At 39.9% G+C, this 20,394-nt stretch overlaps 2 protein-coding genes across 2 annotated transcripts; one reads left to right on the top strand and one right to left on the bottom strand.

Moving 5' to 3' along the window:
• The first annotated feature begins 1,760 nt into the window (after positions 1-1,760).
• nadk2 (NAD kinase 2, mitochondrial) lies at positions 1,761-10,853 on the top strand. Its single transcript, XM_086097440.1, has 12 exons — positions 1,761-2,538; positions 2,625-2,713; positions 2,843-2,931; positions 3,278-3,359; positions 3,521-3,604; positions 7,937-8,076; positions 8,163-8,256; positions 8,333-8,428; positions 8,754-8,809; positions 8,899-8,952; positions 9,336-9,459; positions 9,524-10,853. The coding sequence occupies exons 1-12, from the start codon at positions 2,302-2,304 to the stop codon at positions 9,660-9,662; spliced, it is 1,284 nt and encodes a 427-aa protein (XP_085953566.1). The 5' UTR covers positions 1,761-2,301; the 3' UTR covers positions 9,663-10,853.
• Positions 10,702-18,868, bottom strand: skp2 (S-phase kinase-associated protein 2, E3 ubiquitin protein ligase). The gene is made up of 10 exons (XM_086097441.1): positions 18,724-18,868; positions 17,881-18,131; positions 17,694-17,805; positions 16,004-16,147; positions 14,119-14,253; positions 13,860-13,958; positions 13,651-13,778; positions 13,513-13,564; positions 11,832-11,939; positions 10,702-11,760 (listed from the first exon to the last, which is right to left on the bottom strand). The coding sequence occupies exons 1-10, from the start codon at positions 18,735-18,737 to the stop codon at positions 11,544-11,546; spliced, it is 1,260 nt and encodes a 419-aa protein (XP_085953567.1). The 5' UTR covers positions 18,738-18,868; the 3' UTR covers positions 10,702-11,543.
• Between the last annotated feature and the right edge of the window lie 1,526 nt (positions 18,869-20,394).

A 20,394-nucleotide genomic window follows, 5' to 3' on the forward strand; every position in this document is an offset into this window, starting at 1 on the left:
GCAGAGCTTCTGCCGTCATGACCTCACTCTGTGGAAAAAAAATTGTCCCTGATGAAGTAAAGAACAATTGGAGTAGAACACCCCTAAAATCAAGCGGTTGCTTTTTCTTTTCAATATTTAAACATGAGTTTGCACAATAAGATATGCAGTATGATAACAACCTCTCAACAATGTGAGTGGTATGAGCTCAATTGGATTTAGATCAGGGCTTATAGAAGACCACTTCAGAATAGTGCGATGTTTTGCTGTAAGTAATTCTTGGGTGTTTTTAGTTGTGTTTTGGGCATTGACGTGCGATGGGGTTCATGACTGGTGAGTTGTATGTCCCAGTCTATGGCAGGGATAGGCAAGTTCGGTCCTAGTGAGCCGCAGTCCTGCATGTTTTCGGTGTCTCCTGCCTCCAACCCAGGTGTTTCAAATCATCAGCTCATAATTACGTTCTCCAGGAGCCTCTCAGTTGTGTTTGAGGAGGGAGACATAAAAAAACATGCAGGATTGTGGCTCTCAAGGACCGAACTTGCCTACCCCTAGACTCTAGGGCAGTGGTGGGAAAACTCGGTCCTCAAGAGTCAGCGTCCTGCAGGTTTTGGAGGTTTCCCTGCTGCATGCAGCTGATTCCAATCAACAGGATGGTTACCAAGCTTATGCAGAGTTTGCTGATGAGCTGATCAAATATCAGCTGTGTTGGAGAAGAGAAACATCCAAAACCTACAGGACTCCGGCCCGAGTGTGCCCACCCCTGCTCTAGGGGAACCTTGGACACAACATGCATAAGTGCTCCCCCAGAAGGCAGATGGCACACTGGAAATGTACAGAAAAATGCATCCAAACTAACTGGGAAAAGCTTCATCATGCAACAAGACAATAACCCAAAACACACTACCAATACAACAAAGGACTTCATCAGGTTGGAAAGTGGAAGGTCTCTTGGACTCGCCAAGTGTATCACTGGACCTTAACCCCATAGAGCATGCAATTTACCTCTTGAAGAAAAGACTGAATGGAGAAACACAGAAATAAAGAACAAAAAGAGGTTGCATTAAAGGCCATTATCAGCCTACAACCAATACATTTCCTCAATGTGGGGGCCAATAAATTCTAAAAGTAAAAATAGAACAATCCTGTTTCTTAGTGTTGTTTCATTGTTTTGCCAAATTGTCATTGTTTTGATTTCATAAACACAATTCATAAATCCACATGTACATTCCCTAAAAATCCAATCCATAGCCTACAAACCTCCACAAACACTAAATTAAAAAATGGTTTGCAGGAGATATGACATGGTGTTGATGCTGTTATTTTTAATCATGTTGAATATACAATATGCAATGCTTCCTCTTAAGGATTCAAGAAACTAGAGCTGTAGATATCACTTATGGCAGGAGTGACTTTCATACGTTAAGTGCAGGGGTCATGATAATTTAATGTATCTAGTATTTTAAAAACTTTTCAGTTTCATTGAATTTTTAATATGTAAGAAAACATAATTTACACGTTGAACAAATGTATTTGTTACCAAATAAATTTCATTACTAAATTACAAGGTTTTAGTCAATTATTTTTTACTCATCAATATAAGATGATACTAATGACCAACGGCAATTTATTTAGTCTACCAATAAGCGTATTTTCATGAACGCACCACAGGCTCAATAACTCTACTAACAGAACACACCCACCAATCCGACCTCACCTTCTACGTAGCCAATAAGAGTGCGTTACGCAATTACGTAAAATAAATACGTGGGAGTTTTTGTGAGGACTGTCCGGGAACCCCATGGTTGAATCAAGCACTGCAAGCAGGCATTAGGTCTGCCCTTGTTTCGGGATTGGACGTTTTACGTCGTGTATTAAGAGCCAGTTGAGAGTGTATGTAGGACGCAGATTTAATGCAACTTGCGATAAGATTGAATCCAGTTGGTACATCAATCATGGAGCTTCTTGTTTACGTTTTTGAAGCAACGTGCTAGCTTTCAACTATTCACGTAAGGCTAGCTTGTGCCCATAATAACATACAAGTGGGCACGAGAACTACTTCGATTGCTAAATTAGATTGTAGTCCACTGTTACATGTTAGCGAAGCGATTGGATAACTATTAAAATCGGCTGTGAACATTTAATCTATGACTGTGACCTTTCAGACTTTGTGTGTCTACTCCCACTTCTTGAATAGACACTCGATCGCCACTACAGACGATTAATGGCTTGACATGACGCGTTCTGTACTAGTAACACCGAACGGGAGCGTCATTCAGCACATCTTGCGGGACTTTTAGTTTTGTATTTTTGCACTTCTAAAGTATGCCTTGCCGTTCTGTGACGAAGTTGATGTGTCTTGGGAATCACGTGGCGAGTCTAACCTCCCTACGCGGAAGCCCACTTCTCCCAATTCACACGTCCTCATGCAACTTTTCAACCAAACCAAAATATGGATTCCAACCGGAAAAAGTAGCCGTAGTTACCAAGACTACCCGATATGAGTTCGAGCAGCAACGTTATCGCTATGCAGGACTCTCCGAGGAGGATCTAAAGCAGCTGGTGAGTCTATGTTATGTTCTTACTTGATGCTAACTGCTAATTGAAAAAAAAACGTCCTACATGACTTCTTTGAATGTGATTCGCAGCTTGCTATGAAGGGCTCCAGCTACAGTGGCCTGCTGGAAAGACACAACATCCACACGAGTAACGTGGAGCATGTCGTGAAAAGCCTTCAGTAAGATACCACCCAAAGAGAGAATTATAATCACAGCTGCATTCGTCTACATAGAATTGCATTTTGGCTTTGTTGCTATTACAGTTTGTGTGTATGTGTGTAAAGCTGTTTTGAAATATGTGTTTCAAGGAAAGAAGGAATTGAAGTGAAAGTGGTGAAAAGGGGTGAATATGACACCGAAGTAGTGCAGTGGGCAAATGCCATCATATCTGCTGGAGGTAAGAATGGTTGGTGTTTAAAGATGGTTCTAGCGATGGGCAAGTACCGATACCAGGTACCGGCCAAGGTCTTGTGGATGTTTTGTGATTAGGAACTATAAATAAGAAGAAAGGCAAATTGCCATTGATTTAAAGCAATCTTAAGGAAAATGTATAGGTCTTTCATTAAAATGATTTTAAATTATATCTATCCAATTAAGGGGGGGGGGGGGGTGATTAACAATGAGATATTTTTTTTGTTCTGGGCAAGTAAACAGAAAGGCTCAAAACAGTCACACATACAAAGGTTTCAGTTAACTTGTACAATAAACAATACATGGTCTGTAACTGCAGTTTGTTTTGTTAGGTGATGGAACAATGCTGCTTGTTGCCAGTAAGGTTTTGAGCAAGGACAAACCAGTTGTTGGCGTAAACACAGACCCTGAGAGGTACAACACAAACATGTTTTGAGTTTCACTTGAGAACTAATTGTGAATGTTAAACACAATTACAACATGGTGTTTCTTCTTTTATGTTTATGCTACAAGGTGTTGTTGCCTCATACCCCTCTTTCAAAAAATGACAAATTGTATTTGGTTCTCCAATAAAGGTCTGAGGGTCATCTGTGCTTGCCTGTAAAGTATACTCGCAAATTCCCAGAGGCATTGGGGAAACTCTGCCGCGGTGAGTTCAGGTGCGTATTTACTCAAATATATTCCGAGGCTTTGGGTGAACTGTTAATTCAATAATTCATCGTATGATACCACCTTTACACAGCAGCGTAGAAAAAGAAGGATAGGCTTAGATCGGAATAAGGTCTCTTTTTTTAATGCAGATAAGTGTGATTCATATTCGGTATCTGCCAATGCGATACGCTCATTCATTGTGAGCTTGGCGTGGGTATCCATTCACCCATCCACCTGTGATAGGTTAAAATCTGTTTAAATTAGGTGTCAGCCAATTAAAACTTTTAATCGCATTACTTCAATAATTAACTCACAAGTAATCGCAAATTAATCACACATTTTATATCTAAATTTACAATAAAATGTACATTTTGTCTTCTAATTTTTCATAATCTTGTTAACATAAAAGTGGGAAGAATTGTTAACCTAATAGAAATCTGGTTGCATTTTTTAGTCAATGATACAGTAATTTCATAACAATTCTTTAAAAAAAAGTGTACTGTGCTGTAAAAAAAACAAAAAAAAACAAGTGTGACATTGATTTGTGTTAATCATTTTTCTGTCACTACATGGCATAATTGCGTTTGTAAGACAATGGTGACAGCTCCGTGCATTTTTCTTTTCTAGAGCTGACTAATTTTTAACATAAAGTAACTTGTGAACTTCTGCACATTTTTAAAATTGTAAAATACAACTTGACCCCAGTCCCCACAAACATACGCATTGTTATTAAATTTATTACTGCTAAATTGTGTTACAGTGACTCCTTTGAATGACGTTGAATGCTTTTATTTTGTTAAGTTCGATACGGATGCGCGTTGTAAAATGACTAGAATTGTCAAACGATAAAAATTTTAAATCAGACTAATCACATTTTAGATTTAATGTTATGAGGTCGTCTTCAACATTTTTTTGATCCACACGCCAAAGGTTAATCTATGGTCAAAATTAATAGTGCGCTTAATCTGTGTTAATTCATGATTAATGCAATATTTTTTGTGATTAATTAATCAGTTAATGCTTTAACTTTGACAGCACTAAAAATGACGCAACTTTACTACGAACGAACCAAAAACGTTTGATGTGTTATTTTTATATTAAGACTGTTCTAATTTTTAACATGAACTAAATGGTACTTCATTTATATAGCACTTTTCCACCTTGCATAACTTGCGAACTTCTGCACATTTTTAAAATTGTAAAATACATGACTTGACGCCAGTCTCCACAAATATATGCATTATTATTTAATTTATTACTGCTCTATTGCGTTATAGTGACTCCTTTTCACGACGTCTGAACACTTCTATTTTGTAAGTTCTCAGATGCGCATTGTAAAGTGACGTCGCTTTACTGAAAGCCAACCAGAAAGAACACATCGATGTGTTACACTTTAACACTTACGAGCTATTTTGTGGAGTTGCTGAATAAAATACGCCTCACATCTAAAGATCAAGTAGCTTAGAGTCACTCCAAGTAATAAGACGGCATCCATTCGGCTCTTGGCTCTCACAGCTTTAGTAACCTAGCTCGGTGCTAACGGCTAACCGAGCAGAGAACCGGCGGTAGTGCTACACAGTCCAAATGGCTCCTCCACGCTAACATTCTGCCCCTTAAACATGGTGTGTTTTAGCTCCAGTGCAGTACAGTGCATTTCTATTGGGTAATTTCGACGTGGATGTTTCTGCTGCGCCGTGACTGGAATTCCCTTCAGTAGAGGCTTTCCAAATAAGGGAGCGGTCGTTAATTGAGCGTTAAAAAAAATTTGTGGAGTTAAAGAAACTTTAAATAACGTAATATTAACTTTATAATTTTGCCACCCCTAGTTTAAACGAAGTAAAACTCACTTATTAAAACACTTTTCAACTAAAGCAACTGTTCTCACTTTTTCACAGTCAAGAAATTGACTGACTCAGCCAGTTGTCCAAATAAAATGTGTGCTTGCCTCAAGCTGGTTATTTGTCACTCCTAGTCGAAGTTTACTGTGAAACAGACCCATAAAACAAAAATAATTCAACATTGTACTTTTAAACACAAATTAAATGATATACAATTCCTATTGAAAAACATCTTTGAAATAGTTACTTTTTTTTGGCATACAACCTGAAGTCAAACTCCATTTGAAGAGGAAGTTAACCCCCAAAATTTCTTGACAATAATATGTTCTATGCAGCTTCACTTATCTTAAGATTGTATTCTGATTGGTATTGTGTTTGTGGAAAATTAGTTTAGCAGCAAAGTCTACCTTTTTTTTTTTTTATCCATCTCTCATTATCCATGGGCGGCCATTTCCCCACTTTCTGTCATCTAAAAACGACATCACTGTTGCTTAGGGCTAACAACCAATCACGGCTCTCCTGTTTTTTGACGCAGAGCCGTGAAGCTGTATTCTGGAAACCAGACTCATCGCTGTACTAGCGAGTGAATGAGTCTGGACATAGAGTGCATTTCTGAGGAAACAACCAAACAGAGCGTAGCAAGAACCAATCAGCGGAGAGCGGAAGTTGCGTCTTCAGCGCACTTCCTACGTAGTTTGACCTAGTGTAGTTGCTGTAACAACTGGTTTTATTCTAGAGCAGTGGTGGCCAAGTCCGGCCCTCGAGAGCCCCTATCCAGCCTGTTTTTCATGTCTCCCTCCCTCAACGCAGCTGAATGTAATGATCAGCTCATCAGCAAGCTTTGCAGAAGCCAGCTATCGATCCTGATCATGAATCGGGTGTGTTGCTGGAGAGAAACATGGAAAACAGGCTGGATAAGGGCTCTAGAGGACCGAACTTGGGCACCCCTGTTCTAGAGTAATCAACAAAACCACTGTAATTCATTTCAGGTGGGGGGCATTTAGTCTGGTGTTATATCTGTAAATTGATTTGTTGCACCTGCGTAAGTTTATAATGGTATACATTTGGGGGCTGATCACTTAGCCACACAGGTGCCCACGTCCGGTCCTCGAGAGCCCCTGTACAGCTTGTTTTCCATGTCTCCCTCCTCCAACCCAGCTGAATCCAATGGTCAGCTAATCAGCAAGCTTTGAAGAAGCCTGATAATGACCCCGATCATGAATCAGGTGTGTTGGTGGAGAGAAACATGGAAAACAGGCTGCATAGGGGCTCTCGAGGACCGGACTTGCGCACTCCTGACTTAGCAAAATCAGGTATTTCATTTACCGTACACAATTTTAATAATTGTACAGAATGTTTTAAAATATTTGTAATTTTCACTTTAATGATCAAGATTATGTGCACACAGTTAAATAAGTTTGGTTTAATTTATAATTTCCAGGGTGTAAATAGTCAAAAGCTCATGTTTTTCACAGGGTGTATTGTGATGATTTTATATAGGCACTGTAATAACGAAAGTCCAGAAGCTTAATGCTAACATAAATGCCATAGTTAATGGAAATCAGCATCAACTCTGGTCCTGCAGGTTTTGCAGGTTTCCCTCTTCCAACACAAGCTGATTCATATCAGCAAGATCGTTATCAGGCTTATGCAAAGCTTGCTGATAATATATCAGCTGTGTTGGAGAAGGGAAACATCCAAAACCTGCAGGACTGCAGCCCTCCAGGACCAGAGTTTGACACTTATGGTTTAGATGATGTTGTTATAAACCCCACTGGAAATCTTGGCAAGGACCTGCACTGCTGCAATATAACTGGCAAGGAAGCCTGCAGCTTTAAAATGGAATTCATAATATGGTTTGCCTCAGTTTATCCGTGTGTCTTATACTGCCCCCAGCTGGCCAAGTCTGGCACATTAGAAGTAGCTGCATTTAGCTGATGCAGTGTGACAAAAACGGTTTAATTCTATTTAATAATGCCACTATTATGTTTTTGTAAAGTATAGTATTATAGAGTTCTACTTTCCGCATTAAATACACGTTAGAATGTTTTCTTTTTTTATGGGGCAGATCTATGGCGTTTTTATTCATTTCACTGGGAAAAGATTATTTGAGATGGGCGTTCAAATTGAACTTTTTGGGAGGCTAAATGAATATCAGTTCACTCATTATTCTTCATATCATTTTACACTTTCTAACCAGTGCTACACATATAACCACAGCTGGGCTTTGTAATTGTCACTTGTATCGTGTGTGCCCGGCTGCAGTCATGCTGCAAACATTTCACGGACAATCCTGAACATGATAAGCAGTAGGAATGGGAAATTCATCGAAACGTAATTATGATTTTTGACATGGGTTTTGGCTCACAATCATGAAAACAATGTGCCAAATGGGGTTGTGCGTGTTTGCAAGTTCCTATGTTGTGAAAGCATTCCGAATTCACCGTGTTGATGGAGAGTGAGCAAATAAATCAGTGTTCACCTTCTCTGCATCCCATTCAGGTGGCAGTGGCGTCAGAGGCTTCGGCTGCACCTTGAGGGCACCGGAATAAATCCCACTCCGCTAGACTTACATGAACAGCAGCTGAGCCTGGAGCAGCATAGCCAAGCCCACCGAATCACCACCATGGACCACCAGCAGAGTGAGCCTTTGTCTGCGTTCTGTGACCCTAACTACATGTTTACACTTCTTTTTTGGGGGGGGGGGGTTGTTTGACTTGCTTCACAGAAACTGGAACACTGAACGAAAGCTTTTCCAATCCCAGTCTTCTCCCTGTCAGGAGCCTGAATGAAATCTTCATCGGAGAATCTCTGTCGTCCAGGTACACTCGCCCACCTGCTACATTGTTTATCTCATGAGCTCTCAATCTCAATCACTATAACTTTCTGTTCTTTCAGGGCGTCATACTATGAAATCTCAGTGGATGACGGGCCATGGGAAAAGCAGAAGAGTTCGGGGCTCAGTATTTGCACAGGAACGGGATCCAAAGCATGGTAGTCCCATTTACGCGTTTGTGTTGTTTCATTGACAATAGTGAGTTTTTCCCTTCTTCAACAAAACAATTTGGCTTGCATCATGTGGGCAAAGAAAATAATATACTGTACCTACTGTGAATAAACAGCAGGCTCAAGTTTTGGTGCTGCTTTGCTAAATCCAGCACAAGCCGTCTTGAATGTGAATGTACTATGAAATTTCAAAACTATCAAGACATTCTGGAGCCTGTGAAATAAATGACAGGGATCCAATTTGATTAATAGTGCAGCCTGTGCAATTTGTAGTTGTAATTGATTTACTTTTTTCCCCATTTGCTGTCTACAGGTCATATAACATCAACAAACTTGCTGAGCAAGCGGTGAATGAGATCCTAAAAATAGGTGCATCATCATTTTAAAGTCTTTGACGCCAAAATATGCGTACATTAAACCTCTGGCTAATTGGTAACTTCTCCTCTTCTTCTTTTTAGGAAAATGTCAAACCGGCCTTGCTATTCCACTAAACCTTGAATTTATTGAGAAAAGTGAGTTTATAAAACACTATTATTCATAGTTTCTTTTCTCAAGTCAAGTTTATTTATATAGCCCTTAATCACACAAGAGTCCCAAAGGGCTTCACATGCCCGCAGTTGACAAATATCAACAACATCCCATAATCAAACCACAAGAGGGCGAGGAAAAACTATATAAAAAAAAAACAGGCAAAAAATGAGAACCCTTGAGAAGAAACCGCAAATGTGGTAATCCCCTTCCAGGATGTACCGGCTGCAATGGATGCCAAATGGGCAAAAATGTACAGTTTGTGATACTAAACATTATTAACTAGAAATAGTGCGAAAGTCCATTGAAGAAATTGAAGCACAGCAAGAAGACGTCTGGTTCTCAACAATTATCTTTGTGTGCTTAGTTACTGACGAGTACAACGAGTCACTGGTGTTCAGCCCCGAGGACAGACGCTTGTTCTTCAGCATCCGAGAGCCCATCGTAAACCGGGTTTTCTCCAGCAGCCGGCAGAGAGGCTTCGCCAGCAAGTCCGTCGCTGACATTCCCACGTGGGGTCCAAATGTTCCCTCTCTGAACTCTGCTCTCTTTTAGGGTGTGCGTTCGCTCTCGGTGCTGGGACGCCTGCATGGTGGTGGACGGCGGGAGCTCATTTGAGTTCAACGACGGCGCCATTGCAACAATCAGCATGACTGACGACGATCAGCTCCGTACGGTTGTTCTGCATAACTGAGGAAAGGCATATGAGACTGGATTTTCCTAAAATGAGTAAACCACTACAGAAACGTGTGGTTAAAGGGATATACTTTTTGTAATGCCTGGAACAAAATGTTTTGTGTACCGTAATTTTTTTTTTTCTCCCTACTTGCATTTTAGTCTTTATCCCACAGTCAGTTAGGTCATGCCATGCAACACTTGACTGAATGGACCCCAAAAGAATAGACACAAACTAGACATTGAGCTGAGTGGGAATTATGTTTGTGCGTGTTATTTCATTTCAGTATTCAGCCAAATGGGTGTTCCTATTTATTTCATCTATCCCTGTTTTCTTTTTAGAAGAGGAAAAGCACACAGATTATTTTGAAAATATATTTTTGTAGTCTCGCTGCTTTAAGAGTGCACTAAAGAGAATTTAACACCAAGAGCAGCTTTATGCTCCTCGTCTTAGGTCAAACGTTTAGTAGAAAAAGCAATATGTTATGATTCCGAGATGACTTTATAAGCAGAATTGCATTTGAAAAGGTTTAATTGTGGACAGTGGCAAGGCTCCAGACTAACTTTTTTTTTTTTTAATTGGGAGCACAGTGGCCTTCAACCTGATATTTTAGGGGCAGTCTGTACTTTCAAAGGAAATATCCCACTCATTTTCACTATATGGCAGAGAAATGGACTTAAGAGTGGAGCAGAAGTTTGGCAGCAACCCAAAAAAATAAAAATTCGATAGTGTGTGTATACACATTTTTCAAATTTTAGGGGCAAAGTGCAGTGTTGCCAACTCCCCAGTAAGGAAAGTAGGCTGTCAAGCTCGAAGTCACTAAATGGCATTGCCAAATTTGCGTAATTGACAATTTGCTTGTAATAGGAATGAATGCTGTAGGAGGGAGGAATAACGTCGCTAGATTTGTTTCTAGTAGCTTTTAACGAAAGAAAAACGCTTTGGAAAGATGCCAAATTTAGCGAGAAAGTCGCCAAATTGGCAACACTGGCAAAATGTCACCGTTTGGGGGCAGTCTGGAGCCCTGCAGTTTTTTATTCATTATGGTGTCATTTTTTACGATCCAGAATCACGTGAGTGCTGATACATTTAAGGTGCGAATTTAAACTGGGAAGGCTTTTAAGTATAAAGCCATTAAACTGTGATATGCAATGTGCCATGGGGACTTTTATTTGAATGTTTTTAATTGACATAAATGGTTTCCAAACATTGCCCGTTTCATTTCATTTGCATCATTCTGACATCTACAATAAAATGTATTTTTGGTGCTTAATCTAAACTCTTGAACTAATTTTTACTTGGCGCATATAAAGAAAAATAGTCAAGAGTTAGCACATTGAACTAAAAAGCTAATTAGCTCAAGTAAAGGTTTTGGCACAGTTAAATTTTTTTATGAACAGATGTAAGACAATTTCACATATAAAGTCAATTTGAATCAAAACTACAAACAGGAAATGTACCGAGAAAAGTATGAGGTACCAACTTGATGGCCTTGTGGCGGCTTACAGAGACCTGGGTCAGTTGTGAACACATTTTTGCTGCATGTTTCATTTTATGAAATGTTTATTTGACCAAGACATATGCCTATACTGACGTTCCTTGTAGAAAAATATAATTTTAACACCAATAACACTGAATAGAATACAGGTTAAAGACAAACGCCAATATTGAAAGACATGCAATGGTCCCATTTGACCCCACACTTTATTCCAACAGGTTTACATTAACCTGTGCACAGAATCATTAAAACTTTCCTAACATACCGGTAAGTAGATTTAAAAACTTTCCTCAACAACCTACAAACGTTTGTTTCTTATTTAGAACATCTTGACTTAGACCATTAATACCAACAAACTCATTCATGCACTGTGTGCATTTTGGGGCCAACTGTAAACATCGCTATATCTTGAACCTGAGTCGACTTGTCCTGTTCCACATGCTGTGGCCGCCACAAGTGCCCATGATGCTGGCAGGCGTGGGTCTGGCGATGGCGGAGAACGGCAAGGAGTTCATGCAAATGCCGGGGTTTTCCGTCCTCAATGAGGACAAGTGGCTGTCATTAACGAGGCCGAAGACCTCCAGGTAATGCAGCGTGTGGAATGTGTTCCTGAGGTCACTGCAGGCACACCTCAAGTTAATTGGAATGACTGCTCAAAATGAGTGGCGTGGACGGCGGGTGGAACCTACGTGAGTGCGGCAATGTGAATGTGGTAGCAGCGGCTCAAGGACAGATGCTGCAGATATTTGAGCTCGGAGAGCACGGCGAAGCAGTCGACCATCAGCTGAGTGCTGTCACTGGAGTGGAGGAATGCACATGACATTACACACAGGAAGAACTTGCTAAAAATATCCACTGAGTGAACTGTACCACTAGAGTTTAAAGGTGAAATCAACCAAAAAAAATTGTCTTTACAATAACAATAGCCAAACATGATATTAGACCATGGTTGACACATTGTTTCGAGTTGCACTTCTTGGTGGTGTCTTGACATTGCGCTAGCTCAACTGGCAATTCCATCAGGCGCTTGAGGGCTCTGTGACTATTTCATTTAAACATTTGAGTTTGGCGCATTTGGCTGCACTCCTTTTCTTTAATATTGCCTTTTCTGGACCAACCTTGGACTTTCTGTGATCTCGTTTTATGTTTGACTGCACCTCCTAAGACTGTATGAAGCTAAGCTAACACCAAGTCATGACAGAGCGTAATGCTTGACTGTCGGCCAGCTAGTGTGTGGTGGCCAGAGGGGCGGAAGAGACAGAGCGCGAGCGAGCGTGACGCTTAGCAAATGCTTGTATGATCCATTTCTGTCTGAAATGGTGGCCCACAGTCCATGATTCAGTCCAACCAGGCGGGAAAATTCACACGCACAAGGCTAGTCACTGTGGTTTTGATTTTGGTGTTTTTGAAACAATCCTGCAAGCTGATATAGCACCCTCTGGTCCTCTCAGAGGGCGGCCATTTTGCCACTTGCTATTGACATCATATATCACGATTGCACAAGGCTTATGCTACATTCGAGGAAGGTCAGAAGTTGGATATGCCAGTTGGCTTTTCCCATTTCCGACCTAAAAGAGTTTGAGGCGAAAGTAAACAACCAAAACGGGAGATGGATAGTGATAAATTGTTTTTTATTTATAAAACATATTTTGACCTGCAGCAAATGTGCCTTCTCGCAATTTTGCTTCATTTTTGTATTTATCTTATTTCATAAGCATTCCATACAGTCCAGTAGTTCATCATATGGGCATACTGTCACATGTTGTGTTACATGGAGTTATGTTGAATATTTATGAATGAAGAAAGCTATCTAGTTTTATACTTCAGTAAATTGCGTTTTATCATTCACAGTATGTGTTTCCATAGTGGTCGCCATTGTAGAGTGACGTCACATCGAAGTCGGTTGGTGAAGTCGGGGTACTTATTTTTTTTCCCGACTTTGCAAGTAGGATTTCCGAGTTTAAGTGGGCGTCCTCGTACACACTTCCCGGTTTGCAGTCTGAAAAGTCTGACTAAAGAACATCCTCCAATGCAGTATACGACCAATCACAGTTCAGGTGAGCCGTGATTGGTCATCACTGCCTGAGCAACTGTGATGTTATTTTCTAGCAAAAGCAAGTGGCAAAATGGCCGCCCTGAGATGCATAAAAAAAAAGGTGGATTTTGCTGCTCAATTCATATTCCACAAACGCAATATTAATCAGAACGTGTTTAGACTAGCTGGGGCACATAAACATATTGTAAAGAAAATGGGACTGCATGTCATGTCTCTAATAAAAGACAGCGGCTGCTGGAATCCAAAAGTAGATACAAATAGAAGACCCATTATTTGATGTTGTTGGTGTGAAAACTTGATGAACATAAACATACCTCAAATCTAAAGTCTTAATATCAGGACATCTTGCAACCAAGACCTTCACATCTAGAAAAGAGAGAAACAGTCATCTTAGATAACTTCATCTTAAATAACAGATGACAATTTGAATAAGGCAGATCTCCCGCACTCACCATCTAGTGTGAGGCAATCTCGGTATCCGCTGATGTTGAGGTGCGCAACAGTGGGGCCGACGTGACTAACCACGCTCTTCACATGATCGCTGTCGAAGTGGCACCACGATATGTTCAACTGCTCTATTCTGTAGGAAAGAGACAACCGACGGAAATGAAGATGACGGTGTTCTGTTGCATGGGATGGGGGTTTGCAATGAAGAATGGACCTGGAGCAGGATTGCAGCATGTGAGCCAGACGGTTAGCAGAGAAGTCGGAGCAGCCACTCAGGTTGAGCTGCCGTAGACGCACATTCTGGGCCAGACTACTGCAGGAGAAATTCAAGCATCAACAGCCTCACTTTAAGGTCATGTGCAAATTGTTCATTCCAACCATCTTATGGATGCACTGCCTCTTACGGCGATAAACAGCAGCAAGCTGCCGTTTCCAAAAACTACACAAGACACTACAGCGAGGAAAGAACTAACCTGATAACGTTGTCAGAGAGTTGCAGACCCTCCAGACTAAGACACTCTAACTGATTACAGTTACAGATGATGCTCTCAAGGGTGGATGTAGTGATGGTGGAGCTGGAAAGGTCCATTTCAGCAACCTGCAATGTGCTAACGGCAGGAGAGAAAAAACCTAGAGTTTAAACAACTCCGGATAAAATTAAAGTACGGCTTGGAGAAGACAGACGTGTACAGTATCTCACAAAAGTGAGTACACCCCTCAAACTATTGTAAAAATTGTATTGTACCTGTTCATGAAACAACACTGAAGGAATAACACTTTGCTACACACATCACACAAAGTATAACATAAGCCCAATTAGCCATTTTCTCTCCCCAGTGTCATGTGACTCAGTGGTGTTCAAGGGTCTTAGCTCAATCTCAAACCTTATAAGGAAATTCAACATTGCGCCTAATGGCAAAAAAACAACAACAAAAAGACACATAAAGACGGCCCAGGTGATGAGAAGATTACCAATACCCTGAAAGGTAGCTTTAGCACAGTGGCCGAAAAGACACAAGACAAATTCCACTCAGAGTCAGCAAGATACTGAACCCCCCAGTTGCTCCTATTGAGTAATCTCAAAGAGATGGAGAAGCAAGCACAAGGTCTCGAAATGTGTAATGGAGGAGTAGAAGAGGACGCCAGTGGCAACCTGAGAATTTGGTCATTTCCTCTTAGGTGTACAGTTTTCATTTTGCTGTCAATAGCTTAGATAATAAAGTTATTGAGAGCAGAGTTAATGTACTGCTATGCAAGTTGTAAAGTGACTATTTTACAATATAACAAAATTTCATTTCAATCAGAACTGTCCCATGAAAATATATAATATAATATATAATGAAATATTTACAAGTAGTGAGGGGTGCGCGTCACTTTTGTGAAATATTATATATGATCATGTGCAACACCATTTTAAGTAAATTCTACTCAACTCCTTATTTGAACCAGACCAAAATTATTATTTTTTTAAAGGCAGATGCTGATTTCGATATTTGGCAGAATAAGATTCCATTAACACATTAACAGACAGACCAATTAATTAAAAAAGATAAAATGAATAAAATAACTTGTTTTTTGGTCCTATAGCCCTTACAACACGCTTCACAGTGGATACATTATTCGTGCGCTCACACATTCACACTGTGGTGGCGGTAAGGTACTTAAGTAGCCACAGCTGTCCTGGGGCAGGCTGACGGGAGCGTGGCTGCCAGTGTGCGCCTACGGGCCCTCCAACCACCACTACTTCTAAACACCAGTGTGAGTAGCACGAGAGGCAATGTGTGTGAAGTGTCTTGCCCAAAGAGACGAAGACACATGACTTGGTGAGAGCGGGGATCGAACAGCCAAACCTTCCGGTTACTGGACGACCGTCTCTACACCCATCACACATTGAACAGTTTTTTTTTTCTTCCACCTTTAGTATTTGTTTAAAGTTACAGCAGTGAAAAATTGGCAAAAATCTGTTGATTCAGTTTTTTTTAGGCTGGGCTTAAATTTGTTAATGTCTAAAATAAATAAGCACAAACCAAGCTGCAGAAACGTTTTTTTTTTTTTTTATATAAACAGCCTATTTGATTTAATAAGTCAGGCCCTACTACTAATACTGCTGCTGTGCAGGTATGACATCTTTGACCAATCTGTGCCTTTGTGTGCATTAGTTCAGCATTTACGTTTTATTTTATTATTACTATTATAATAAGTAACCCTGAAATGTTACCCTTCTGTTGTATAGTTGAGACATTCTTGCACATCCAAGGTAATAATAATAAAAATAAATAAAAAACGTCAATGACTGATTAACTTTCCAGCCAATCTGGTAACTCACTAAATGTCGATGGACAAACCATATTGACTCACCAAATGCCCGTAAAGTGCAGGTTGTTTATGAAAGAGCGAGGGCATCGTAACCTGCGAACCCCCGTCTTCAGCAGCTGCTGCAGTGCTGGACCCATATTGGTCACCCCCTCCAGGTCCACACTCTGCCACAGTGACTCATCAAAGCTGGAAGACATAGAAGAGTGAGACCATCAACTGCAGGGATTGTCAAAGTGTGGGCTTCCTTTAGTGGAGTGGTTCTCAAACTTTTCACACCAAGTACCACCCGGGAAAAAAATTGTATTGTATTTTGCTCTTCAAGTACCACCATAATGACCAACATTTAAATAGAGTAGCTTAGTAGGCCTAACTGTTCACAAACAATGAAAATATGTAGTTTTTTTTTGTCTGATGCAGATTTTGGCAGGAAAAAAATGATTTCCTGATTAAATTAACTTTAAAAAACAACAACTAGCATTTAGGAACATTTAACCAGACTTATAGCAACATAAGTTTGTCATCTTGTTCTTAAGGCACCGTTTAATTCAACTGCGGTGTCTCAGTTAGCATAATGGCATGACTTAGAAGAAAAATAAAGGCACAAAGAAGAAATCTGATATTATGTTGAATACTGTAGGGCTGTGTGAGACTCATTGTTGAGCTCCGGTGATCGGTACCGCAACAAAGCTAGATGCTAATGCCAGCGCTAGTGACTCACTTAGCGATCAGCAAGCTAATATCTTGCTACAAAAGCATGCGTGCTGCAACTGCCGTGATAAATCGCAGCCTAGCTCAGAGACGTTGGTGCCGGCAACATTCCCATCAAAGGCAACGCATGAATGAAAATAAGAATGAAATTATGCAAGAAAATAAGTTATACAGTAAGTTAATCATTTCGCAACCGGTTTTCATGAAGCTTTTTTAAAAACGCTAAAGGGTGTGCTCTCAACAGAAGAAAATGTATCCTTGATTTTTTATGACGTCCATAAACATGAAACACTTTGCTTGTACGAGCTTTAACGCCGCCATGGGCACGGACGTGTCATATCTACCTACTGTTTATTTGCATTTCCCAATACTTTAAATTAATAAGGAAGTTAATCCGGAAAATGTGTCAAATTTAAAAAATGCGTAACACATTTATGTTGTTGCCACTGATATTGACTGATGGATTAATGGACTAGTCCCTCTAAATTATGGGCCTGTCTCTTGGAGTAAAATGAAGGAAAATAATAATTTAAAAGCACTGCATTGGCCCGAAAAGACGCTGCCCCCCAGGCATCTGCCATTATGCCAGATGGCCAGTCCAGCCCTGGTCGGGCCCCAATTGTAGGCCACTGTAACATGTGCAATTTCCATAAATAGAAGCACTGAATTAATGTTAAAACTGTGCATAATGTTACTGTGGCTTACAAACTATCAACAGAGTGACAACTTGTATTTTGTTGACACATATACGCTTACTACACTACATTAGCTTAATGTGAGAATAGTGGTACTTTGTGTAATACTTGTGAACTGCTGGTCTACTGTACTGTATATACAAATAGGTACTACAAGTTAAAACAAATAGCTCAGTGACGGTTTATTAAAAAAAAAATCTTGGCATTGCTAATTAATAATCAGCCACTCAGAATTGAATGATCAGAAGTATGATTTTTCATCACTACAACGATCTTTTCGTCCTGTTGCTGCCGCGTGTAAAGAATCTAGTAGTCAACTCAAGACTTACACCAAGCGATGCCAGCGTCTGCAAATGACTGATGTCCTGAGGAGGTCATGCATTGGGAGGAAAAAAAGGATCCTGAGGATCAACTCGTCCGGAAGGCAGTCCCATGAAATGCCTGCCGGACATAATCAACACATGAAAGATTAATAAGAGTTGGCAAAAGATATGATTAAGTCAAGCTCTGTCTTGCCTGATACTGAGTCTTTCCTCTTCCTTGATCGTCTGGAAATGGCAAAAGGCTTTCCGTCATTCTCTTTGCCCTTGCATGCATCGTGTGGCCGTATGTGTCCAGGTGACCACTGTTGAATGAGCTCCGTCGGGGTGCATTCAGTGTCCAGGCACTCAGTCAGGGAGTCTGGCCACTTGCGCTTGTTGTTCCTCTCGCCCTGGCACAACATGGAGCCTTGGACGTCGAGGCAGAGCAAATCCTGCAGAGGCACACTGGGAGGAAAATAAATTAATAGGAATTTTGGTTTGGATTCTTAATGCGGATAAAGTCTGACAATATTTCGTTCGTTTTTGTTTAAAATCTGTGGAAGACGCAAGTTAGTTTGGGAGACAAGATTTTCCTGCAAGATAGCTTTACCCGCCATGTTGAGATAAACTTTTGGCCGCGCAAAATACAGGAAAAAGTCATTTAAAATACTAAAACAAACGTGCACACAACTTTTAGGAAAAGTTACACTAACAACGACTCTATATGCAACTTTTTCCCCACTAATATAAGCTTTATTAAACTAAGGAAACAGGTAGGTTGGGCGGGCGGCTCGCCGACCACAAAGCGCGGTTGGTTGCACGCAAAGGGTAAATTTTGTTCATTTTGTAATCTGGCAATTATAGAGGGACGTGTTGCTCGATGCACGTTTAACATTGCGCATTTGCGAACTAGAAATTTATTAAGCATTGAAGAATTAGCCATTCAAGAACCGGAACACCCCCAAGATAGCAATTTCATTTCACGGTGGATGGAATACCCAAAACGAATCGCCCGATCTGTAATTTCAAATCGAGCACAAATAAAAAATAACCATACCTGTCTCCTGGCATCACCTCCGTTTCGGGGGAATAAAGTGCCAAAAGTAGAAAATAGCATGCACAGGAGAAGAATACTACTATTACTACTGCTGCTACCCTCCAACTAGGACACTTTTAAACTCAGCGCCAGCTGCAGGGCGCCTTGCACCTTTACGTCACTTACCCCCGCGCCTATTCTACATCCGTTTTCAACAGCAGATTGATCAGCACAAACATATAAGCTAAACAAAATAAAACCAATAACATAACAAAAAGAGAAAAAGAAAATAATACAATATCATCCAAATAAATGATAACGTTTACAATAATTGTACGTTTTTACTGCTTTTGGAAACATACCAGACAATGCTGAAAAATAATTTCTCGTGTATATAAAACATTCAATAAAGGACGGTTTCTTATATGTAAATTTAGATTTGTGAATATACAATTTCGCTAAAATAAGATTTATCAAATAAAATTGCGTATAGATATTTTTATCAAATTAAAATACACCAAATAATACATGTTTCCAAAATATGGAAAAGTCTGGATAAATGTGGACTATAATAAATTGTGACAATCTGCCCCAGAATTGCTTTGTGTATGAACAATGCCAGAATAAATGGACTAATGTTTTTCTTGAATCGTCACAAAAACTGCACTTAACATCAAGGTATTTCTTAAATTTCAGCAGATACACGTTCGTTGGGTAAAATCTATGCACCATTTTAAATGACATTTCTTTAACTTTGTTCGTAATGAAAAATGTATGTGGCAAAAGCCAAACCTTTTCCCAATTTATAATATTAACATATGAAGACCAATACGAAATTGCAGAGGGTGTGGAGACAATGTCTCGCTGGAAAAAAAATGCTAATTAAGCTGTTCTTATTCTTACAGTTGCCTGTAAAACAATTTTTTCCAATATAGGTTTCAATAACATCCAACATTCGATACATAGGTTGAGTGTCTTTTCCAAAGGACGTTCTGTAAAGTGCAACAATACCTGGTGGAATGGCATCAAACACAATTGAAAAGTCTTTCGGAGTGACCGGGAAACCATAGCGAGCCAAAAATTCAGAATAAGTATAAAGTTGTCCATTTTGGTTAAACAGTTGACTCAACAACAAAATATCATTGTCCAACCACCTCTGTAGAAAGATTGACCTATGTTTATAAAGTATGTGTTTATTGTTCCATATGAAAAATGTATGAGGAGTAAAGTTGTGTTTGTACATTAAGTTCCAGGCTAGTAGCATTTGTTTATGGAATAAGGACGGCTTAAAGTAAACTTTGTCAACGCCATAATAATTTTTTGTTTTAGCCCGTACTCCCAATCAATTCTGCCACAAAGATGAACTGATAATGTCACATGCATCTCATATTAGAGGTTATTGCAAAAGAGGAAAGAATGTTTTTCATTGTTTATACATTCGGATCTCAGGCGAGTTAGTCATCAGTACAGTACTGCAATTACAAGTGTTTTTAAATGTAAATGTTTTTTAAAAACAAACAATTTTAACATTTAGGCTTCTGCAGGGTGACTGTTCACGCCTGCGATACTTAAAGGGAAGTCAACCCAAAAATGTTCTTTGTTTGTGCCTCCACAGCAATTTGATTATTGCATTTGTGAACTGAGTTAAGCAGTAACATCCACACATTTTTATCCATCTCAGGGGGCGGCCAT

This window comes from Leptonotus elevatus, chromosome 15 (genome assembly GCF_054856555.1).
Source record: "Leptonotus elevatus isolate MCC_2025b chromosome 15, RoL_Lele_1.0, whole genome shotgun sequence".
Lineage (NCBI taxonomy): Eukaryota > Metazoa > Chordata > Actinopteri > Syngnathiformes > Syngnathidae > Leptonotus > Leptonotus elevatus.